The sequence below is a fragment of the Akebia trifoliata genome, chromosome 2 (genome assembly GCF_017979445.1).
Source record: "Akebia trifoliata isolate Shusen 1 chromosome 2, ASM1797944v1, whole genome shotgun sequence".
In the NCBI taxonomy this organism is placed as follows: Eukaryota; Viridiplantae; Streptophyta; class Magnoliopsida; order Ranunculales; family Lardizabalaceae; genus Akebia; species Akebia trifoliata.
This window is the reverse complement of record NC_141376.1, coordinates 31,798,038-31,824,835: the sequence shown is the minus strand read 5'-3', so window position 1 is coordinate 31,824,835 and position 26,798 is coordinate 31,798,038. Positions and strand designations below refer to the sequence as shown.

At 36.5% G+C, this 26,798-nt stretch overlaps 1 protein-coding gene across 1 annotated transcript; it reads right to left on the bottom strand.

Moving 5' to 3' along the window:
• Positions 1–26,009, bottom strand: LOC147410159 (putative disease resistance protein RGA4). Its single transcript, XM_086432401.1, has 4 exons — positions 25,018–26,009; positions 1,932–5,085; positions 1,084–1,143; positions 1–640 (listed from the first exon to the last, which is right to left on the bottom strand). Exons 2-3 carry the CDS (start codon positions 5,057–5,059, stop codon positions 1,128–1,130), a joined length of 3,144 nt encoding a protein of 1,047 aa, XP_086288527.1. The 5' UTR covers positions 5,060–5,085; positions 25,018–26,009; the 3' UTR covers positions 1–640; positions 1,084–1,127.
• Between the last annotated feature and the right edge of the window lie 789 nt (positions 26,010–26,798).

Below are 26,798 nucleotides of genomic sequence, written 5' to 3'. Positions count from 1 at the left end.
CTTAAGATTAGAATTTTACTGAACGAGTTACACAGGTCATGAGGTCACGTTAGTTATTTAATAAAAGTGTCACGTTTGGGTTTAAGTTTTTTTGACACGATTATTACCATTACCTCAACACAACACGAACAAGACACAACCCAACCCATTGCCACCCCTACTTGTATATGCTAGGAATGTGCGATATCTTGGGTCAACCCAAGATATTGCACATTGTAAACCCATTGACCTAGAAAATAATTTACTAGATTGAATCACAAGATATGTGTATCAAACAAAGACACTGGTACTACCCATAACTTTGAATTGCTAAATTTATATGAGTAACACAACATAATCATGAAAGAAACTCAAAACATTCAACAAATGTAATTTATGTTTTGGTAAAATTCACCATGCAAACTTAACAAATCATAACCTAAAACAAGCACCATTCATCTTGCATACTAAAGAAATTATAAACTAAAGCAAGCAGAACCATTAGTAGAAATGTTCTTATATTTAATCCTATTGCTTGGCCTTTATAAATACAAAAAAGTCCAAAACTAGCGAGAGAATGCAAACAGTGTTCATATTTGATGATTTGAAATCAGAAGCTTGACATGTTTGTATTTCTTGAAGGGCCTCTTTAGATGATAACCTGTAGAATTCAAAGGTATTCAATTAGTAAATCAGTGTGGTAAAACCTAATGATCTTAGTCCAATCAAAATAGAACTAGTATTTTTTAAATAATTGTTAATTTTTATGAACCGTTTCAAAATTTCAAAATTTTTTTTTTTCCAAATAAAATTTTGGGAAAGCAAACATAATTTCCTTAATGAAAAGATCCTTTAAGAATCAAACCTCAATAATGCATACTTTGATGTTTTATATTTATGAAAATAAGAGTAGACAACTTAGGAGAAAAAAGAGTTGCTAACATCAACGCACTGCAAAAGAACCTGTTTCATCATCATAAAATTTTCAAATTTTCTTCTCCTTAATTAAAAGATCCTTTCAAGTATTAAACCTCTGTAATGCGTATTTAATGCTACATATATATATGAAAACAATTATAAAATAATTTAGGTAGAGCAGGGTACCTATTCAGAACCACTTGCATCATCTTCACTTGAAGAGGAATCAATCAAATATCATCTATCCTGAAAAAAAAAAAAACACAGTATTTTAAATATTAAAAAAAATTATAATAATAAGAGTTGCTACTAGTATCAACATAGCTCACCAATTAAACTTATATAAAATTTGGCAAATTTACCAAAACATACACCACATTTCGACTATTTACCAAAACGTAAACTGTAGCAATTAATTCCGAAAACGATAATTTTACCATTTTTGGAATTAATATTTTTTACCAAAACGGTAAAAACAGTCAAATGTAATTTTTTTTTTTCCAAAAATACCCTTTTTTATTTTTTGACTAAAATTATGAAAAAATCCTCTCCTCTTTCATATTTCTATTTAGTATTGGGAAGATTAAAAAGAAAAGAAAGATTTAGTTGGATTTTAATTTATTTCTAAGGTTAAAATGGTAAATACATATGTAAAACAAAAAAGGGTATTTTCGGTAAAAAAAAATTACATTTGACTGTTTTTACCGTTTTGGTAAAAAATATTAATTCCAAAAACGGTAAAATTACCGTTTTTGGAATTAATTGCTACAATTTACCGTTTCGGTAATTAATTTTGAAAAATGTACCGTTTTGGTAAATTATTCTAAATTTTTTACTTGGGAAAAATAAAAAGAAAGAATCTTACACTTGCCCAAAACCTGTTTCTAAAACTTGAATTAGTAAAAAAGAAGGCTCACAGTTGGCTTTGATCTGTGTTTCAAAAATCGGATTGGACTGATGGGTTGTTTTGATCTTGTAATCATTGGATATCTTACTAAAAAGACAAGAGAATGCACTAGAGAAATTGAAGATACCTGCGTATGGAAATGTGTGATATCTTGGGCCAATCTTCGCCACCCCCTTCTTTGCACCGTTGGGATAACAATGAGCATTCGTGGATGTAGAGAAGTTGAAGTGTGAGGGGCAGTCCCTCCTCTGGCAAGGTTGCGAGTGCTTCACAATCTACGATTGTTAAGTATTTAAGGGATATGAGGTTTTTCAATCCATCTGGTAAAACCTCAAGCAGGGGACAATGAAATATATGTAAACTTTCCAGAGAGTGGAGGTGTTTGCAGCTGTCTTCTTCATCATCATCATCATCATCTTTTTGTACCAATGATTCCAACTCTTCACAATCTGAAATATCAAGCTTTTTGAGTGCTTTTAGGTATTTGAAAATCCCACTGGGTATTGCCTTGAGATTTTCAATGCCACCAATATACAAAGAGGAGACAGAGGTGAAGTAAGAAACAGAGTTTAATATCCTCCCATTGCATTTGGACAAATTTAACTCATGAAGCGATGTTAAAAACATTGGAAGACCAATGAAACTCTTGCAATTAGCAATATCAAGTTTACGGAGGCAAGGGAAATCACCTTCTTTTTCAGTGCCACCATTCCATTCCACTAAATTTGGGATCGATTCAATTGTAAGCTTTTCCAATGATGGAAAAGCAGGCTTAATGTCATCAGCACAAAATAAACATGTCACTTTAGGCATATTCCATAGTTCAAGTCTCTTGAGGGAAGGTAGCTGCCAGAGAGGAGGGAGGGTTTCACATGAATCACAATCCGATAACTGAACATCCTCCAGTTTGGAGAATGAAGGATTTCCTATCCAGCTCGAAAATCTTTCACCAACGTAGCCCCGGATGTTTAGCTCTATGAGATTGGCAGGGTGAGGTTGGAGCCTTTCAAGTATTTCCTCTGCAGCACTTGCATCGCCATCATCATCATTACCATACTTCCATGACAAATCCAGCTTCTCAATGAATTCTTTATCCTTCAACACATCCTCTTCTGGATTGACTGCATTTTGGAGTTGTGAAATACGTAACCCACCTCTAAGGTTAATCAATCCCATCAGTTGTCCTATATCACGTCCAGGCTCTTTACCTACAATAAAATCTGGTAGTGTCCTAAGACATCTTAATCTCCCAATTCCCTTCGGCATTACTGACAAACTACCTGGTAAAAAAAGATGTCGTAGCTTAATCAGATTTTGTGTGTCCTTGGGTAATTTAACCAAGCTCCAACAGTCACGAAGATCTAATGTCTGCAAATTATAAAGGCCAGGCAATATGAAATTTTCAATATTGCTGATACTTGCTCCAGAGAGAGCAAGGTATCGCAACAGTTTCAAATTGCCAATTGAATCAGGCAACTCTTTGATTTCAAATCCAACATGCAAATCCAACACATGGAGGAATTTTAATCGTTGGAACAGATTAATGGAGAAGGGGATGGCTTCAATTCCAATTCCAATTCCCAGTAGAGTATGTAACCCTTTGCATTGGCGAACCTTCATAAAAATTTCTGGATCAATTTTTTTATGAGGGATTGATGACAAATATCGAATCTTTTCAGAAAAATCAGATAATCTGTCACCGTCCATTCTAAAACATTCATCTTTTGAGACTGATTGTGCTAGATCATGAATCATGTCATGCATTTTATATACCAATTCGCCAAATCGTTTTTTTTCGCACTGAAAGAATGACCTCCATAACAATTCATCAAAGTATCTACAACCCACATCTTCTATGTCCCTCCGCCCAACGAAAGTGATAAAACCTTCCGCCATCCACAATTTGACTAATTTCTGCTTGTCAAATTCATGATCCTTGGGAAATATGCTACAGTAAAGGAAGCATTGCTTTAGATGTGAGGGCAAATGATGATAGCTCAATCTTAGAGGAGCTAAGATAGGATCTTTTCCTTCATATGATGTTTCCCATATATCATTATCCAATATTTCTTTCCATTCTTTTTTTTCTCTTGTACCCTCTAAGAGACCTCCAAGAGTCTTTGCGGCTAAAGGTAAACCCTTGCACTTTTCTGCAATTTTCTTGCCAATTACCATCAGATCTTGATCCTCATCCCAACCCCCATTTGGAAATGCATATTTTCTTAGCAATAACCAACATTCGTCATTTGATAAAATTCCCAATCGATAATGGTCAATGATGCCCATGTCCTTTGAAACGTTTTCACTTCGAGTGGTAAGAATAATTTTACTCCCATTTGCTCCACATCTCAGGGGAATTATTAGGTTTTTCCATTGATCGGGATATTTGTCGTTCCAAACATCATCTAATACAAGTAGAAATTTCTTCTCACTTACTATTTTCTTGATTTCTACAGCTAATGAGTTAAATGCCACAAAATTACATGATTCCCCTGAAGTGCTCTCTATAATTGCTTTTGAAACCCTTTCCAAATCAAAATCTTCAGATACACAAACCCATCCTTTTACTTTGAAATGTTCCTTAACCCTCTCGTCATTGTAAACAAGCTGTGCAAGGGTTGTCTTTCCAACTCCACCCATACCGACAATGGAAATAACAGAAAGGTCCTTTTCCTTTGCAACAGAACAATCCGATAACAACAGATTTATCAACTTCTCTTTGTCAGAGTCTCTACCGACAACATCTGATTCATGTATTAAGCAGTTAGTATCCCGTCCATCCCTGATTTGACGTTGATTGGATTCTCCATCTGTTTCGTGAAGATTAAGATGTTTTCGTTCCTCTGCAATTCCTTCTAATCTCCTTAATAGCTCATCTATCTTATCTGCCATCTCATGTCGATATAAAACTGGATTTGATGTGAAGCAAGAACAGCACATTCTGTGTAAAGCTTTAAACCTTCTCAGCCAGTCATTCACCTCTTCGGGTCGTAAAGCTTCGGTTGCAAACTCATCCAACACGTCTTCGGCATCGTAAGCAGCATCTTTAAGCCTTCTCAGCCAGTTACTCACCTCATTCGAGTGGAATTGCTTTTTCTCGGCATCTTGGAGCACAGATTTAAGTGTCGACAACACATTGGACAACTTTGTCAACTCTTTTTCAACATTCCACAACGATTGAAACTCCTGTCCGATTAAAGAAGCTAACTTTTCCAAGACTGGCTTAAGAAAAACAGATATAAGTGATTCTGCCATTCTTAAGGAAGCTGATCTATCAATCCCTGAAACAGAAAGTAAATTGGAAGTGATGAAATTAGTACAAAAAGTGAAGAAAAAGCTCTTGCTTTTGTTAAAGGGCTTAGAGTCAAAAGTTGCAATTGAGTTACCGCATAGAAGAAGAGAAAAAGGAAATTAATTCTGAATGTTCACACACGCTTAAAAGTTTAAAGAAAGATCACATGCGTGCTAGTCTTGTTTGTTTTTTTTTTTTTTTTTTTTTTTTACGATATTTAATATTCTAAATTATTTACTTGAAAAAATAGAGAGCTGCTATTGGCAACCCAACTTTTACTTATTACACCCTCTTAAATTATTTCTCCCACCCCAAGTAAAGATTAAAACAGTCATTAAACATTACAAAGGTTTGACTCAGAATTATAATCTCAACGTTATAACACTTGTTCAAAAAATTTTACTAGTTGTTTACAATTATGATTAGTCTCATATAAAAATAATACAAGATAGCCTCTGTTGACCACCCAACTTTTACTTATTTTCATGCATTCACTTCTTTTATTTATTTTTACATGAGGTGTAATAGGTAAAAGTTGCAGTACAGATAGCAGCTCTAAAAAATATTAGAATCCATTTTTAAATACTTAAACATTTAATGCATTTTAAAATGAGTCTTATATGTCAACTCCAAAGTCATCAATACATTTGATTCAACTCGAATTTTCATGTGAAAAAAGGGTGTGAAGTGGTAAAGCCAAGATTTCCGCTCGGGGCGGGCGGGGGGGGGGGGACCATGGTTAATGTGTAACGTCAAAGAGCTTGAATATCACACATTTTGGAGAGAAAATTCAAATTTTTTTGTTAGACGTCGAAGAAAAAGGTCATTTAGGTCATTTCTCATTAACTTATGAGAGAAGACCCAAGTCCAATGATGCTACACCATCAATTTAAAAACTTATGGTACTTCAAATATCCTGCCAAAATTGCTATATGCCCCCTCGACCTCGGTCTTCTCCAACAAACAAATGCAAAATAACATCATTACCCACCCTTGTCTTCAACTTGAAACCCTATGAATTCTCTTCTTAAAATTAGTTATCTTCAAGGCTTCAACCTCTTAGATATTTTTTTACCCTAAAGTTTAATTACTTAAACCTTTAAACTAGATAGACATTTTGAACTAGAAGATGATGTGATATTTGATAAAAAATTATAAAGTATTACACAATAAACACAGTTCAAAATCTTGTTTCGAATCGATGTTTCATTTTTTTCAATTGTCAAAACGACATCGAAACATACACGAAACATTTGAGAAATTTTTTGAAACTTTCGAAACATTAGATATTAATATTTAAGTAAGTTTTTCAAACGAGACCATTGTCAAGGGGCATGTCATTAATCTAAAAACACGGGGGTGTCTCAAATATTTACAAAAAAAAATGGTATTTGCATCCTATATGACCTGTTCTTCAATAAAAGACCAGGGCCAAATGCATACATAGGTAGAAAAAAAAAATTATTTTTTCAAAAGAAGGAAGAAAAAAGAAGCAAAAAGGAAGGAAGAACTCACCAAACTCTTTGAAGAAATTGCCTAAATCATCTAGACTTGTAAGAATCACCATAATTTTTTTTTTTTTTTTTTTTACTTCTAGATTTATAGCAAAAATACTAAAATTTGCTCTTTGTCGTCTAGATTTAGTTCAAGATCACAAAAATATTTTAGTATTTCGTTATCCCCCTTGTTTTGTCCCAAAAAATTGAAATGTTTCGAACAAAACATTTCTAAACGAAACGATATTTTGAACAATGCAATGAATTAAAGCAATGCTCAAAAGGATGGATTTAAGATGAAATTAAATATATTTAAATTAAATTTTGTTGAAGTTGGTTGAATTCCTAAATGAATAATTAACCATGATTTTGACATCTAAATATGTGTCCTACTAACTAGATAAACTCTTATATTCTTTTAATTACGGTTGAGAGTGCTAAACATAGTTTTTAGTATTTTATCTTAACTCAATGAGTTGATTTAGTATTTTAGTATCTAACAGGACTAATTGTTTAAATTTGAATTCGGATTCATTCATTACTTCCAGGAGGTGGATTCGATGCGGAGACGATGGCCAAGGCTTTATTTGATCATCCAAGTCAGATCCCCAACAAGAAGCAGTAGTTCTTCTTTTCTTTTCCTTTATTTTTCAAATTATCTCTTAATAGGACTTTTATTGTGGACCACTTTTTTTCTAATTTTATCTTAAAAGACTTAGAGTGTAATAATTTTAGGGGAGGACGATAATGGAACGTAATTGTCTTGGTCCCTCGGGCTTGTACACCAAGATTAGTGTCGGTGGCTCGAGTTGACTCAATTAATTCATCCCCCATCTAGAATGAGAGGTAAGACTCGTACCCCCACAAAATTATTATCAATGGGTTTCTATACTGAATTTGATTGAATTAATTGCACACCTTGAAATGGAGTCTTAATGATCAAGAAAAGCTAAAGACCCCCATTTGCTTAAAGAATAGTCCTAAAGAAAAAGGCAAAAAGATCAAAGAACGCTCTAGAATTGATGCTGGTGGAATTTGTGGAGGATATTTCTCGCTAGGTACCAAGGGGCGACACGTGGCTTTTAGGGATTTGAGTTCAGGACAGAGATACATTGTGGCTCGATCATGAACCAACTCTGAATTCGGGTCTTGATTGGAAAAAATCAAAGATTAGATCAGAAGGGGTTAATATTCTGATTAGGGAAAGTCACAAAAAAAAAAAGAGAAATGTATGGGAATCGAATATTTACTAGATACATTCCAAGTCATCAAGGAAGATCTACCTTTTAAATCGGATAAAGGTCGAATCAGTAATAGGATCTAAAGGGGTCATAAGATTTCATCTTCATAAATACATGGATAGAGGTACTAAAATGTATGAGTTCTCCCCCTCTTTTAAATTTTACACTATTTTTTTGTACTAAACTTTTGACTTGGGCGTCAGAGTAGTGTTGTTGCAGGCACACTTAGGGATACGAAGAGAGAAAATCGTGAGGTATCATCATAGATCTTAAGGTAGTACAAGTTTTTGAATCTACAATTTGGCGCCGTCCGTAGGAAATGAACATGAACCACGAAAAACCACTTAGTACGATTGAAATTTCAATCATGAGTTAGAGAGTATCCTAAATATCGGCCTTCATTGATTTAAGTTCTAAGTTAGGGTTTTTATGGGATTGGGTATTTTTATTTATTTATTTAAGTTCATCAAGGGATAAACGATTAATGGACGATCAGATTTTTTATCGTTAGAGGAAGATCGTCTTCAAAAAAAGGATTAATGGTATTTTTCATTGATATACTTCTGTTACTGTACAACTAATATATAAAGAAGAATTTTCCTACAATTAAGTCAATCACCCATAATCAGTCTCATTTATAGCTATACAATCACACCCAATCATTCCTAATTAAGCATGATCTCACAACTAATCTCAATTAGCCTTAGAAAGGAAAGAATCACAAATGATTCTATACTACTGATCTCCTAAAATCTCAACACTCCCCCTCAAGTTTGTGCATAGATATCACACATGCCCAACTTGCCTAAAAATTTTTGAGAATACTCGATAGGAGACTGCTTTGGTGAAGATGTCAACCAACTGATCTTCTGATTTTATCTTAGGCAACTCCACAATCTTTTCATCTAACTTCTCCTTGATGAAAAATCTGTCCACCTCGACATGCTTTGTACGATCATGTTGTACTGGATTATGAGCAATGTCACATGTTGCTTTATTGTCACAAAACAATCGGATTTGTTGCCTAGATAGGTGACCCAAATCCTGTAAGAGGAATCTTAGCCATAATGCCTCATAAAGTCCTAATGCCATACTTCTAAATTCAACTTCTGCACTTGACGAGTAACAACATTCTATTTCTTACTTCTCCATGTCACAAGATTACCACCTAGAAAGGTAAAGTAACCAAAGGTAGATCGTCTATCATCCACGGCACCGGCCCAATCAGCATCAGTATATACTTCTATACTCCGGTGATCAGCATTTTTTGTGAACAAAATTCCCTTTCCAGGGGCACTCTTCAGATACCTCAGAATGCGCATGATTGCATTCATATGTTGTTCTCCAAGATTATGCATATATTGACTCACCACACTTAATGCATAAGCAAGATTTGGCCTTGTATGAGCTAAGTACATCAATCTCCCTACAAGTCTCTAGTATCTTCCTTTATCAACAGGTATTTGATTGGGTTCAACATATAATTTCAAACTTTCTTCTATTGGTGTATCCACAGGTTGACATCCTGACATTCCAGTCTCCTGTAAAAGATCCAAGGCATACTTTCTTTGAGATAGAAAAATTCATGTACTTGATCGAGAAACTTCAATCCCAATAAAGAATTTTAAAGGACCCAGATCTTTCATTTCGACTTCTATAGACAAATAATTTTGTAGAACCTTTCTTTCTTCAGGATCATTTCCTGTAACCACTATGTCGTCCACATATACAATGAGTGTTGTAATCTTATCATGTTGTTTCTTCAGGAACAAAGTGTGATCTGAATTGCTTTGATGATAACCAAAATTTCTCATTGACTTTGTGAATCTTCCAAACCATGCTCTTGGGGATTGCTTCAACTCGTATAATGATTTCTTCAATCTACACACCTTTTGACTCTATTTTTCTGATGCCATGCATCCTGGTGGAAGATCCATGTATACTTCTTCAAACAACTCGCCATGTAGAAAGGCAATCTTCACATCGAACGGTTGTAACGGCCAATCCAGGTTTGCAGCTAAAGATAGTAATACTCGAACTGTGTTGATTTTAGCCATAGGTGAAAATGTTTCTGTGTAGTCGATCCCATATGTTTGAGTGTACCCTTTTGCTACCAGTTTTGCTTTAAAGCGTTCAATACTCCCATCTGCCTTGTACTTCATAGTATAAATCCAACGACACCCGACTGACTTCTTTCCTGGTGGACATTCCACGAGTTCCCACGTCTCATTCTTCAGTAATGATTTCATCTCCTCATTCATGGCTGCTTTCCACCTTGGATCAGCTAAGGCTTCCTGCACACTGTTAGGAATAGCTACAGTAGATAATTGATTTATAAATGACTTATTTGATTCCGATAGACGATGATTAGACACATAGTTACTCATGGGATATCTGGCTTTACTAGACAATTCAGGTTCATATGTGGGTTTAGGAATACCTCTAGTGAGACGATGTGGTAACTGTTTTCTGGATGATTCAGACTCTAAATTAAGAACATCCTTAGCAAACAACGATTGGTTTGGTATATCAGTGCAGGCGTCCTCGGACCCAAATTGTTCATATGGTGGTGGAGATTGAGTTATATTTTCTCTTTCTTCTTCTGTCATTTCTTCAGCTTTAGGGTGCTCATTACTACTTGGTTCCAGAGTTATATCACCCGATTCCAATTCACCCACTTCCTGATTCACTGGTTCAGATTTTTCGGATTCACTTTCCTCAGAGATGTGATAATCATAATCAAGAGTTTGAATTTTCTGATGGTACTCCCCTTGATGTTCAGACTCAGAGGAAAAATACATCGTGTCTTCATAAAACACCACATCCATTGTAATAATCATTCATCGAGTTGGAGGATGATAACATCGATATCCTTTTTGATTTAAGGCATATCCAACAAACACACATCGCAATGCACGGGGCATTAACTTGTTGCGCTGGTGCTTATGGAGGTGTACAAATGCCACACAACCAAAAACATGAGGAGGCAGATTTGGGACGGTTGGAGCGACTATAACGTCAATTAGGGTTTGGAGAGGTGTCCGGAAGTCAATTGAGCTGGAAGGTACCCAATTGATTAAGAATGCGGCAGAGGTAAGTGCTTCTCCCCAATAAGATATCGGCATATGTGCTGCTATCAAGGAAGCTCGGACAATCTCCAACAAGTGTCGATTTTTTCGTTCAGCTACTCCATTCCTGCTGGGGTGTGTTGGAACAAGTAGTCTAATGAATGGTTTCATGTGCTTCTAGATACTGCTGAAGATCAGAACTATGATATTCTCCACCATTGTCGTTGCGAAGGACTTGAACCTTTGCGTTGTACTGAGGTCCAATCATTTTATGAAAATTTTTAAATAACAAGTTCACTTCACCTTTGGACTTCATCAGGCATAACCAGGTCATTCTGGTACAATCATCAATAAAAGTAACAAACCAACGTGATCCACCCAAAGTGGGGACTTTAGATGGACCCCAAACATCAGAGTGTATAACCATAAAAGGAAGTGGACTTTTATTCAAAATTAACGGAAACGAAGCACGATGGCTTTTTGCTAGTTCACAAACATCATGTTGGAAACTAGACACATCACACTTAGCAAATAAACTAGGAAACAATTTTTTCAAATAACTAAATGAAGCATGGCCTAGGCGTCGATGCCACAACCAAATTTCAGATTTCGTCTTCTCTTCCTCAGACCCATCTGCTATCAAAGCTTATCGCAATTTATTGGAATCCTTCGACTGCAAGTCTAAGTAATACAACTTTCCACGCTTAATACCACAACCAATCGTCTGTCTTGTTTGCATGTCCTTAAATACACAAAATTCAGGCCAAAAAATGACAATACAATATAAGGCTGCAGTGATTTGGAAAACTGACAAAAGATTGTAATATAAAGATGGATCAACTAAAACAGAGTCCAAATTCAAAGTATTAGTAAGGGTTAAGGATCCTTCCCCAATAACTGGGGTTGTATTACCATTAACTGTGGAAATAAGTTTTTGAGAGGAAGGTTTAAGGGGTGATACCTGTCTAGAATCAAAAGTCCTATGATCTGTAGCATCAGAATCAATTATCCATATACTATTAATAACAGGTGTAGAGATATTTAAAACCTTACCACCATTATCCGTAGTAGCTACCAATGCAGAGGCCTTCTCAACAACATTCTCCTCTGTTCTCATTTCAGCAACAGCTGCAGTGGAGGTCTTCTTGGAGTCCTTCTTCCGCTAATCACGATTATTATCCCACCAGTCTGGATATCCCACCAGTTTAAAACGACTCTTGACATGACCAGTTTTATTACAATGAATGCATATGAAGGTTGACTTATTAGCAATAAGGTTTATCTTAGGATGATTGGTCTTGGATTGGTCTTGCCAATTTTGGGTTGATCGCTGTTGAGCTACCATTGCGGAGGTATTAGGATTGTCAGATTCTCCTTTCAAAGTAGCATGACGTATTGCCTCTCGTCGAACTAACGCATAGCATTCTTCCAAATCAGGAATTGGATCTTTATGTAGAATCTCTCTTCGAACTTGTTCGAAATCACCATCCAGTCCAGCAAGAAAGATGTGCACTTGTAGTCGTTCAATGGATTTTTTGTATGCTGCAATGTCATCAGGGTCTTTCTTGACGACCTTATCTCGATGATCCAATTCGCGAAAAATCTCAGTCAATGCTCCATAGTATTCAGAGAGAGACTTCCCACTTTGTCTGGCAGTAAAGGCGTTTTGATTCAATGTAAATATTTGCAATTCATCACTTCCATCATAGAAAGCCTTTGATAACATACTCCAAATTTCTTGAGCGGTGGGTAAGCGTAAGTAATGCTTCATAATTTCTGGACTCATGGACATTAATAACCATCTCTTCACCTTTTGATTTTTCGCATACCATTTGTCATATCTATCGTCTGACTCTATCAGTGGCTTTGTCTTACCCCGGATGTAGGAAAGTTTTTCCCGTTTGGCAATATGCATCTCCATTAGTTATGACCAAACATCATAATTGGATTCGGTGAGGATGATTCTGTTAGTATAATATGAGTATGAAGAGAGTTGATAAATTGAACACAAAACAGAGGAACAAACTGAGTTATTTTATTCGTACTGAAACTAGCCTATATATATAGGCATACAAGCAACTGAAACATAACAAAGGACTTCCAACTATTGCATAAGAATAGGTCCACTAAAAACACATTCTTACTGACCTGTAACTACAACCAAAAGACCAGGAGAAAAAGAACAAACCCAATAAACTACTTCCTATAGACCAGGACAAAATATCAGACCCAACAACATTAAATTAAAAAACTACTATTATTGAAGACTTGGTCAAATGACCAACTACAGACTTCTTTTAACACCCTCCCTTAAACTGATATCTGCAGAATTCAGTTTAGGAATAAACTTCAACACCTTGTAACATTCACCCTTGAACAACATCCTTTAAAGAACATAGTCCAAGCATGCTTTGAAACTTCATGAAAACAGCGGGCTTGAGGGGCTTGGTCAAAATATCTGCAATCTGATCTTCACTTCTACAGAACACCAAATCAATAACTTCATCCTTACATAAATCACGCAAGAAATGATACCTCACATCAATATGTTTGCTTTTCCCATGTAGAACTGGATTTTTTGACAGCCTTATTGCAGAAATATTGTCACAGTAAATCAAAGTTGGACCTTGTTGCTGGTTGTATAATACCTCAAGTATCCTGTGTAACCAAATAGCTTGACATGAACTTGATGCTGTAGCAACAAACTCAGCTTCAGTTGTTGACAAAGTCACTATTTGTTGTTTCTTGGAAGACCATGTAATAGCTCCATCATTGAACATGAACACAGTCCCAGAAGTACTCTTTCTATCATCAAGATCTCCAGCATAATCACTATCTGAGAACCCAATCAAGCTTGAATTTTCACTACTTTTGTACAGAATTCCAAAATCTGCAGTACCTTTCAAGTAGCGAAAAATTCTCTTTGCAGCTAAGAGATGAGCTTCAGTAGAATTCTCCATGTATCTGCTGATTAAACTGACAGCATGCATGATATTTGGTCTTGTTGCTGTCAAATACATAAGACTCCGAACAATTTGCTTGTAAAGAGTAGCATCAACCCTTTTACCTGCTCCATTCTTTGTGAGTTTCAGACCATGTTCAGTTGGAGTTGAAACTGAGTTGCAATCTTTCATTTTAAACCTGTCTAGAATTTCTAGAGCATATTTCTTTTGAGAAATGAAGACACCAGCAGATGATTGCATTACCTCAATGCCAAGAAAATAGTGCATTAATCCAAATCTGTCATATCAAATTCTTTCATCATAAACTTCTTAAAAATCAGCAAGCATGGCTTTATCATTATTAGTCTAAATGAGATCATCAACATATAAGCACACAATTAAAATCTTCTTATTAGCACCATATTTAGTGTAAAGTGTGTGTCATATGGACATTTGATAAAACCTCCCTTAGTAAAATAAGCATCTATACGACTATACCAAGCTCTTAGTGTTTGTTTCAGTCCATATAATGCTTTCTTTAACCTGTATACCTGATTCTCATAGCCTTGCTTCACATATCTAGGGGGTTGGTCAACATAGACTTCTTCTTCCAACTCTCCATGCAAAAATGCCGACTTCACATCTAACTGATAAATAAACCATGAATTCTGGGCAGCCATGGATAACACCAAACAAATAGTGTCAAGCCTTGCAACTGGAGCAAACACCTCTTTGTAATCAACACCATGTTTTTGCCTGTACCCTTTTGCAACAAGTCGAGCTTTGTACTTGTCAACTTCCCCATCTTTTTTCAACTTTGTTTTATAAACCCATTTAACACCAATGGATTTATGTCCTTTTGGAAGATTGATTAGCTCCCAACTATTATTTTTCTCTATAGACCCAATCTCTTCATTCATGGCTTTTTGCCATTTTGAATCCTTGACAGCTTCTTGGAAGGTAATGGGATCACAATCTGATAACAAAGCATAATGGGCAATTGTATCATAATTATCAGATTGAACACCACTTACCTCATAATCTTCCATCCATGCTAGCCTCCTTCTGATTCATTGAGATCGAGAAGTTTCTTCTGCTGTTTGATTTTCATTGGAGTCTTGTGGTTGTTGTAGTTGCTGATCTAATTGCAGCGATGTAGTACTAGTCGACGGAGGTGGTTGCATCTGCATTTCTTCTTCCTTTCCATAAAAAGTCAGAGGTATTTGCTGCTGTCCTGGATTGTTTTCAGCCCAATTCCAAGTGTTTTCTTCATCAAAAACAACATCGGGACTGATGACGATCTTCTTTGTGGTAAGATTGAACAATTTGTAAACTTTGGTTTTTTCACTAATTCCAAGAAAGACACATGTTTCACCTTTGTCATCTAGCTTCTTCCTCTTTTCATCTGGAATGTGCGCATATGCAATGCACCCAAAAATCCTGAAGTGATCAACGGTTGGCTTTCGTCCACTCCAAGCTTCTTCCGGTGTCATGTTTTGAACAGCAAATGTAGGACTCTGATTTAAAACATGGACACTCCAATTCACTGCTTCTAGCCAAAATTTCTTCGGAACTCTCCCGGTTGCCAACATGCTTCTCACCATATTTAGAATTGTTCGGTTATTCCTCTCCGAGATTCCATTTTGCTGGCGTGTGTAGGCTGCTGTCAATTGTCTCCGAATACCATGCTCATCACAGAAAACATTAAACTCCTTTGAGCAAAATTCTCCATCACGATCTGTACGAAGAGTTTTAATTGTTTTGCCCATTTCATTTTCAACATGTGCCTTGAAGCTTTTAAATGCACTAAAAGCTTCTGATTTTTCTTGCAAGAAATAAACCCAAGTTTTTCGACTATAATCATCAATGAAGGTAATTAAGTATCTTTTACCTCCATTAGATGATGGGTTTATAGGTCCACAAATGTCAGAATGCACCAACTCTAAGACTTTCTTCGCTCTCCATGATTTTCTTTGTGGAAATTACTTCCGATGTTGTTTGCCGACAACACACTTTTCACATACTCTGTTGGGAGGAATAATTTGAGGAAGCCTAGTCACCATGTTCTTCTAAGAAAGAGTCTTCAACCCATTAAAATTCAAATGATCATAACGAAGATGCCAAAGTCATGTTGAATCATTTTCCTTGACCATTAAACAACTTTGAAGAGTCTCAACTTGCAGTGGAAACAATCTGTTTGCTGTCATCTTAGCATGAGCAATTAGACCCTTTTAGAATCATGGATTTCACAAGCACCATTCTTAATTGTGGCCTCGTATCCTTTTTCTTGCAGCTGTCCAAGGCTTAATAAATTACTTTTCAAATCAGGAATATAAAAAACATTTGACATAGTCTCAATGTTATTATCTCTAGTCCTGATTTGAATGTCATCCTTTCCCATAATAGTTACTTTAAAATTATCACCAAAGCTTACAATAGTACGAAATTCTTCATTTAAATGAGAAAAGAATGACTTACTACCACACATATGATTGCTGCAGCCTGTATCCAAATACCATATGTTTGGTCGAAACTTAATTTCATTTACATGGAACGCCATCAATAAAGTTTCTTATTCCTTCTCTGCAAAATTCGATCTCTCCCAACTTCCTTTGTCTTGGGGCAATCTGGTGTAACATTCAGATTGATAATGGCCAAGCTTGTGACACCTGAAACATTCTACCTTTGGTTGTTGATCACGTCCTCTCCCTTTGCCTCTAAAGTCAGAATCAGATTTTTGATATTGTTTGCCTCCATCTCTATTACCTCGGCCTCCTCTTCCTCTGCCTCTACCTCAACCTCGATTTGCTGATCTATTTGGCGTCGAAGCATTGTTGTTAGTTGAAGCCTTTAGAGCTTGTTCCTCATTATCTTGCTGAATAATTTTTTCCTCATGAACCAGCAATGATCCTTGCAATTCATCAATTGAAAGTGCATCAAGATCCTTCAATTCTTCAATAGTACAAACGACGTAATTAAATTTTGGAGTCATTGATCGAAAAATCTTTTCTACTAACATCTGTTATAGTGTCGCCGTGGATCCGCATCTTGTTGACGATTGCCATCGTCCGTGAAAAGTAATCCATAATTGGCTCTCCTGACTTCATCCGAAGTGTTTCAAATTCCGAAAGAAGAGCTTGAAGTTGCTACCTTTTTGACCTTGCTGATCCTTGATACTTCTTTTTCATAGAGTCCCAAATCTGCTTGGAGGTGTCTTTGCAAAGAATAGTCTCTAAGATTGAGCGATCAATTGCTTGAAAGAGATAATTTTTGGCCTTGAGATCCTTCAACTTCTGTCCATCAAGATTAGTTTTTTGTTAGTCTGATAGCATTGTGCCTGCTGCTGGTTCTGCCATTCCAACTTCAACGATCTGCCAATATTCCTTAGACTTAAAGAAATTCTCCATCAACATGCTCCAATGATCATAATGACCATCAAAGCGTGGAATTGTTGGTTGTACAAAATTTTCAGAGGCCATAATCACTGCTGCACCTAAAAAAATGGTAAGCTGCTGCTTCAAAATTGTCTCACAAAACCTCTCTTATCTCACTTTTGACAATGTCTCAATTTTATAGACTCTCCCTCACTCTTTTTGGCTCTCTTAGCTTCACTTTTTTTTTTTAAAATTGCTTCTAACTCACTGATCTTCTAACTTGGCTCTGATACCATTGTTAGTATAATATGAGTATGAAGAGAGTTGATAAATTGAACACAAAACAGAGGAACAAACTGAGTTATTTTATTCGTACTGAAACTAGCCTATATATATAGGCATACAAGTAGCTAAAACATAACAAAGGACTTCCAACTATTGCATAAGAATAGGTCCACTAAAAACACATTCTTACTGACCTGTAACTACAACCAAAAGACCAGGAGAAAAAGAACAAACCCAATAAACTACTTCCTATAGACCAGGACAAAATATCAGACCCAACAACATTAAATTAAAAAACTACTATTATTGAAGATTTGGTCAAATGACCAACTACAGACTTCTTTTAACAGATTCCTGCATTAAAAATACTTTCTAACTACACAATAACTAGAATTGATTTTGTTCCAGATGATTCCTGCATTTTCTTTTTTTTTTGGTAAGATGCAGTTAAATAGAGGAAACATTAGGCTTCGTACATCAATATAGTGACTTTAGAGCTCTATTCTACTATCCAGATTAAATATTTCCGCCATTATCTTTTTAAGGAATGAAGAGACTCTAGTGAGAAGAGGATAAGAGAAGATGTTTTGGTGTTATTAGCTGTTAAAAAAAAAGAGTTGAGGTTTAGTGGTGCTGGTTGTTGGCAGAAGAGGTTGAAGGAGGTTTGGTGGTGTTCAACGTTAAAAGAAAAAAAAAATGGTAGAGGATGAATGAACCAAGGGGGTCACGGTTGTTGGCTGTTATGAGGATGAGAAATCAAAAAATTTGATTTCTCAATCTATAGAACAAGGAGTTTCTTTGCACTCTTCGACGGTGGTGACAATGGCACAACGATGGCTATGGTGACTGCGGCAATACCACGACGGCTATGGTAGTGGTTTCGGCAGGTTCAGCAAAGACTTCGATGAGAACTCTGAATTTTTTTAATTTCTGGGTTTGCAATTTCTGCAAATTGATTTTTTCTTTTCTTTCTTCAATGGTTTGTTGAAGATTTCAGTGAAGAAGAACAGATCTCAACACTACCACCAATTCAGCGATGGCTTCAAACAGTAACAATGGTGGGATATCACGTGTTGACGTGCATAACTTATTTGACGAAATGCCTGTTAAACATCATGGGAGAATGAACACCTAACACTGAGGATTTCAACAGAGAAGAGCATTGGGAGAGGTTACAATGGATCTGAGTTAGAAGGCCCAAGCATGGTCAACCTGATCGTAAGATCAAAAAAAAAAAAAAAAAAAAAAAACTGACCAAGGCTCTGATACCATCTTCAAAGAAAGGATTAATAGTATTTTTCATTGATATTCTTTTGTTATTGTACAACCAATATATAAAGAAGAATTTTCTTACAATTAAGTCAATCACCCATAACCACTCTCATTTACAGTTATACAATCACACCCAATCATTTCTAATTAAGCATGATCTCACAGTTAATCTCAATTAGCCTCAGAAAGCAAAGAATCACAAATGATTCCATACTACTGATCTCCTAAAATCTCAACAGATCGGTCAATCGATTTCATGAGAGGAGGTTAATTGATACGGGGAAGATTTTGAAAAAGAGGTGGCGGTAGATCAACACGAGTAAAAAATAACAAGAGAGAGAGAGCCTTTTGTAATTTCAAGCTCTCTGCGCATCAATCACTTTATTCTTTGCTTCTCCCATTTTCTATTTTTGAATTAGAGCGTAAAAAACCCTAAGAAGTGTTTCGATCTGCAGATCCGTGTCTGAGTTTGCTCGCTCTGCGAAGGAGGTGCGGACGTGCATAAAGAGCGTCAACAGATTTGCTTTGGTCGCCTTCTCGCCCGATTCACCTTACCTTGCAGCAGGTACCATGGCTGGAGTAGCCGATATGTAGTTCAGTTCTTCAGCCAATCTCGAAATCTTCAAACTTGATTTCCAATCGAACGATCGAGAGCTCCCTGTTGCTGGTTCCTTAGGAGTGTTGAAGAATGCACAGCAGAAGAGAACGAAAATCTGAAATAGGGGCAGCAGCACCTAGAGGCCCTCACATATTTACAAAATTTTGAGAAAGAGGAAAGTAGAGAGGAAAGGTGCAAGGGGGCCATTAATGGTAGCTCCGGTTGCAGGGTATAGAAAAAGAGAGATCGATCTGCTTCGAGTTATTTGACTTCTCTACTGATGGCAGAGCTCGAGCTTCTTCTGAGTCTCTCATGGCGAAAAATCTGAGAAAGGCGAAGATCGATCGGTTCGAGTTTCAAAACTTACTTGTATGATCTCTTCTCTGTAATATTTCTTCTTCTTTTGATCTTCCCGATCTCCAAATCGAATCAGATTATAGGGTTTTGTGGAGTCAGATACGGAGATATGGAGTGAGGCTTCTCATCTCATCGAAGCTCTTGATCAAGGGGAGGATCTATTGTGGGGGTCCATTAGTGGGCCTATAATCGGAAGCCATTAACGTGTAGAGGATTAAGTGGATAAGGTCAACTGATTTAAGCTGACTTTACTATATCTAACAAACGACGGAATAACATATAAGAAAATCCCTCAATAATACCATGTAATAGAGCAGGAGTACCAGTAAAAGTGTAAAACATGGTGGTGGTATTTTAATAGCTAATGTGCAGCATCGGTGACGGGGTTCAAACTCCACAGTGCATACAATTGAGTTCGTGTGCAAGGTCAAGCAACCTAAAGTTGAGGATGGCTTGTCAACCATATTACCAGGTAAAATACGATACAATCAGATTTATGGATTAGTTCCCTACGGAGGTGTAGCACCCGAGTATTTTTACATTGTTAATTTATTTTTATTTTTTAAAATCAAATATTCATTAAAAAGTTGAGTTCGGGTGTTGGGTGTATACAATCATTTTGGTGCGTGGGGGTTGTACCATTTCAACTCTGTTCAATCAAATGAACCCAACACAAGTCGGTGAAATAAATAAGGGGATGGTTGTTCAGTCCAACCCTAACTCAACCGATCCAAGATCAGATCAACTAGCACTTGGGGTCTAGATCTGAGTCTGACTTAGTCGAGTCAAAATTATATTTTGGGACTCAATTAAGCTGAGGTATTCGATTGAATCACACACAAATTGAGAAATAGACAGAGTCAAGGGATTTGATCAAATAAGATAATAAAATTTTATTAATGATTCCTCTAAGTCAATAGATTCCGCCGAGTAAAGTATATCGGCTTATTAATTGCGAACTTGATTGAGTCAAGCAACTTTTGATTCAAGAAATTAAATTTATTAATTAAGAACTCATTAAGTCGAGGGACTCTACTGAGTCGAGCTATTCAATTTATAATTCAGAGATCCAATCGAGTCAAGGGACTTTGTTAACTCGATCAAATTACTTGATGAATAATTTGGAATTCAACCAAGTCATAGAACTCAATGGATTAAAATGGTAAATTTATAAGGGTTTAACCCAAGTCCAACTTGTTAAGTCATATGGTATAAGTAGGGGTTCAATTCGAGAGACTAATTTGTTAATGGGCAATTGACCCCGACTCAACGAGTCAAATGGATTTGACTTAGGAAATCGATTTATAAGTTGGGTTCGATCAAATTAAGTTATTTTAGGCAATGACACAGATCGACAGCACCAGACTGAGAATTAATTGTCTTATTGTTTTATGCAATTATTATTGTTTTATGTCCATGTTATTTTAAAGATGCAGGTTGCAAATGAACTTGACAACATCCAATTCATATGGGGAGTCTGGTTCACATCCTAAATCGATCGTGCGAGACCACTTGGTGCCACACTTGACTCATATGAGGAATCCGGTCCACATCCTAAGTTGATCGTGCAGGATCACTTAGCGTAAAGTTTGACCGTGTGGAGTTGGTTTAGCAAAAACCTTGACCCATCATAGGAGCCGAGCCCGACTGTGTGGGGTTGGTATAGTGAAAGTCTTGGCCCGTCATGAGGCCAAGCCCAACCATTTTCACTCTAGGATTTCGATCGATTATTCTATTATTTATCTAAGTCTTGAATCATTCTGGGATCTAAGTCCGATCTGGGATTTCGGTTGGTTTACCTATTATTTATCTAAGTCTTGGATTGTTCTAAGATCTAATCCCGATCTAAGATTTCGGTTAGTTCATCTATTATCTAAGTCTTGGCCCATCATAGGAGTCGAGCCCAACCGTGTGGAATTGGTACTTCTATTATTTATCTAAATCTTGGATCATTATGGGATTTAAACCAGATTTGGGATTTTAGTCGGTTCATCTATTATCTAAGCTTTGGCCCATCATGTGAGTCAAACCCGACCGTGTGGGGTTGGTACTTCTATTATTTATCTAAGTCTTGTATCATTTTGGGATTCAAGCCCGATCTAGGACTTTAGTCAGTTATTTTATTATTTATCAAATTCTTGAATCATTCTAGAATCCAAGCCCGATTTAGGAATTTAGTCGGTTTATTTGTTATTTATATATGCATTTGCCCGTTCTTGAAGCCAAACTCGACCGTGAGGGGTCGTCACACAATGAAAGTCTTGGCACCTAAAGGGAACCAAATCCAAACATTAGGGTGGGTTTAATTGAGTTTTGTTCCAAGACCAACCATAGGGGATTATATCTATTGGCTTAAGAGTTTTGACTCATTATGGCATCAAGCCAGATCTATAAAGAGGAAATGACAGGAAAAATGGGGGAAATAGACAATGTATTTATGAAATATACTTCGAGGCATGTAACAAAATCAACGTGTAGACACCCCAATTTGAACGGACCCCCACTCGAAAGGACCCAAAAACAACAATCTTTCAATAAAATTGGTCAACGGACCTCAAAAGTTCGAATCACTCAAATATGACATTTTGATCGAACCGAGGCCCTTGAAACCTCCTAGTAGTCTAGTGGGCCTACGAAAAAGAATTGGCACACCCCCCTAACTTACTATCATCACTTCCTACTAATCAACCATCACTTTCCCCTAATCTACCCTTATCATTACCTACAAACTCATTTCTACAATCTAAACATATACCCCTCCTCTCAAATCAAACATTCATTATCTCTCATCAATTAAATCTAAATCCCTAACCTCCACACATCTTGTCACATGTCACCATCTTCCTCACCCTTTCAATCACCCTCTTACACCCTCAATTCTCTTAAACCAAGCACCACTCAATCACAATCACCCTCTTAAACACCCATCATCTCACTTCACCAAATACTCCATCCAAATGGGTTGGGTAGGATCCAAACCATTTGGGTCAAAAATCACCCATTTACCTTCATTACACAACTACCCTCATCCTAACTCTAAATTTCGTACCTCCTACCTTCAAAACTCATGCCATTCTCTACTCTCCCAACATTTCACCCCATCTTACCCCTAAAAATAACTCCCAAACTCTATAAAACCCCCTCATTCTCAACTCTCACTACCTAATGAAAATTTGAGAAAATCCCCAAGTCTAATAAGAAAAATCACTCTCTCACTATCATACTCATCCATCTAATCTCAACTTTTAACTATCAATACTAAACTCTCAATTTTCTCTCAACTCTCAACTCTCTCAAGCAAGTCAAGGAAATTCAAAGGAGACTCATCTTTTGAAGAAAGTCAAAGAATATCAAGAAGAACAAGGTGGGTTTTGGACAAGGAAATCACCCCTTTCTCTCCCCTCCAACTTTCCCTCTTCTTCTTACACTCCCCTTCTCTACACTTTTGCACACACACCACAATGGATTGAACCATCGAGGGGCCCCTTTTTCAATAAGGGTGCCATTAATGGCTTGAACCAACATCAAAGTTCCTCAAACTTGAGGACACACATTGGATCTTTCCGATTTCTTTTTATTTTATTTTTATTTTTAAAAATAGACCGAATCTGAGGTTATCACCAACGGTGGATGGAGTAGGGTGCCTAACACCTTCCCTACTCTATAAAATGGACGCCCTTACCTTGAATAAAAAATTGGACCAAATGAGTCATATTCATACGAGAGTCACTAAAATGCCAAAAATAACATATTTTTCAAAAAATGCAATCTAGGTGACCATTCACACCATTTTCCAAAATAAATGGTGAAGACTCCAAAACCCCCTTCAAAGTGGTTGATATATTCAAATATGAATAAATCACGTGTCCACACAACGGTTTAAATGAATCGAGGTAATTATAATCGCCACACTTTTGAAGGTAAAACAAGCGAATGACACAGACATTTACTAAATAAATCTTAGACCTTGAAATGACAATTTATAAGCTGTATTACCGTGTGTCACATGGTACCATTCATTTATTTTTGGACGATTGGACTAAAAGTCCACACTCCCAAGAGGGGGTATAGTGGAGGATATTTCTCGCTAGGTTACAAGGGGCGACACGTGGCACCTAGGGATTCAAGTTCGAGACGAAGATACTAGCTTAAGCTCGAAGGCTCCGTCACAAACCAACCATGGGTTTGGGTGTTGATTGGAAAAAATCAGGGATTAGATTAGAAGGGGTTACAATTCTACTTAGTGAAAGTCCCTAAATATGAGGAATGTGTAGGAATTGAATATTTACTAGAAACATTCCAAATCATCAAGGAAGATCTACCTTTTAAATCGGATAAGGGTCAAATTGGTAATATGATTTAAAGGGATCTTAGGGTTTCATCTCTATAAATAGATGGATAGAGGTACTGAAACTCCCCCCCCCCCTCTCTTTGTCTTTAAATTTTACACTATTTATTATACTAAACTCTTGACTTGAGTGTTAGAGTGGTGTTGTTGCAGGCACACCAAGGGGTACGAGGAGAGAAGATCGTGAGGCATCATCACAGATCTCAAAGTAGTGCAAGTTTTTACATCTACAGAATCCATCATGAATTATAGAGTCTCAATGCTCAAGAAAAGCTAGTGGGATCCACCATGATTTATAATAATAAAGGTTCAACAAGTTGCACATCAATAATGGATGGTTGCACTCTAACATCATTTCCTTTATTCAAATCAATAGGAAAGAACCATGTTCTGTGTTTTCTTTTCTTCTATTTATAAATTACACTTTCATCCTTATAATTGAACATAATTCTATGTCAACCCCCTAATGTTTTTATAATTGCACTTACCTTCCCTATAGTAATCTAATAGGTTCTCTTACCCCCTTCTGTCTAGTTTCCATCACCAAAACAGTAAAAGTTGATTTGTGAAAGAGGAGGCAAGTGCAATTATCAAAATATTAGGGGTCAACATGAAATTATGCCAAACCACATGGGTCAAAGTGTAATTTACCCTTTATTTTAACAAAACCATGAAACAGGGTGCCGTTCCTCTCTTTAGAAAGGGGGAAAAAAAAAAAAGCCCAATGTACCAATTCATTGATAGGTATTGATCATAAATAAACAAACTTTCCATGTTACCATATATATATCGTTTTAAACTCATTATAGCAAATCCAAATATACAGAGACAAGGCTCTTAAGAAGAGTGATCCCAACTCAGAAGAAATGACATAATAAAAACAAAAATGACACAGCAAAAGCCATAACTTTCAAACAAGTGGAAGGCATGAATCATGTACCTTTCTATTGCAAAACTAATGGTCTATAGCAAGCTCTTCAGACTTGATGAATTCGAGAGAGAGAGAGAGAGTGTTGAGGAAATATTCAACTAAGTTCTGTGTTGCAGGAACCCTCCTTTTGCTGATTTTTTTCTCTTCTTCTTGTAGGTGGAATATGAGAAGGATGGAAGAGAGAATGAAACTGAGATTAAAAAGATAGAGATGGAAGTTTGGGACTATTGAGAGAAGTCTTGACGGTGAGATGGGCGATGGGTATAGGGGGAAGTGACATTGGAGTGATGACGAAGATGGAGATATTGGAGAGAAGAGGAACGAAGAGAGAGATCTGAGATTGGGACTGTGAAAGATGTATGGGAATGAGAGACTTTGGGAGACAAGTAAAGCAACCTTACACCAACCGACTAAGGAGAGAGAGAGAGAGAAGGTAGAGGGCTGTGCGTTGAAGAAGAGTGAGCAAGGGTTGGAGAGAAAAGAAAATCCTTTTTGTTTGTTTAACAATAGCAGCTGTAGGCGCTGAAGAAGAAGAAGAGAAATAAAAGAAAGAGAGCTGTACTGGCTGTGAAAAAGGCTTGCAACTATGGAACTGTGGAGGAGAGTGGGAAACTAAGAGAAGATAAGTGAATTTCATACTCACAGGATGGGTAGTGGAGTATGTCGAGGAAATCAATCAATGGTTCTTACACATGCCACGTGAGAGAGTTAATGGGAGACTTAAGCAGAGGTGAGTTAGGAAAGTCACGACTCAAATCAAAATGAATTTGGATTGTTAGAGGGCTTAGAGTCAAAAGAAAGTTGCAATTTTAAAATGGAGAGATGCGTGTCAGCAACCGCGTAGGAAAAAAAAAAAGTTCTTCATACGCTTTAAGGAGAGATTTTCGGAGTGATTGTTTGCCCACAGACCAACACCGTTTTGACATATGGTGCTCATGACATAAGCAATATTAAAAAAAATTATTTGTCAATTTTCTGATAACATCACCTGTATTAAAAATATGATCAAATACAGAAAGAAATTAATTTAAAAAATATATAAATAGTATTAGTCTGTGGGCAAACAAACACTCATATTTTAAGTCCCAATTCCTTGAATTTTGTCTATGTGTCGTGTATTGAGCTATAGGAGAGTTTCAATTCCCAACCCTGAATGCATAAGATCTGAACTCAACTAAAAAAATGAACACTCGAAGTTGGTGGGGATATATATATATATATGGGGACGGTTCGACGGACGTCTTAGAAACCGAATGAGAAACCCATGTTTCTCATCTGCTGAATTTATAGAAAACAACGACTGAGATTTCTTCTAACGTCAATTCCAATCCGTAAAAAAGAAACTCGTTCTTTTATATATTTATAGAAAACTCCTTCGTTTTTTGTTTTTTTTAAACAAAAAAATAACTCACAAAACATTGTCATGTCTCCTCTCTGGATCGACTGAAATCAGAGAGAATCTCTCTCTCTCTCGATCGCTCGCCCCTATTTTCTTCAATTTCCATTGAACCCATCAAAGCTTCGATTCTATTGAAACCCATCGCTCTCTCATTTTCGATTCCTATTTAGTAGATTTCATTAAAGATCCACCTCGTTTGAAGCTCGGATCTTCGAATTGCTTATGAGATCAGAAGACGAAACAGATATCGCAGTAGCAGAAGTTGTCGCCATGGAGACCATCAAAATTCCTGATTTCTTCATAGTTGAAGCCTCTCAAATTTAATATCAGAGTTCTATAAATAAAATCCTAAACAAAAATTTTTAAAATAAAAAATAAGAGAATTTTTTAA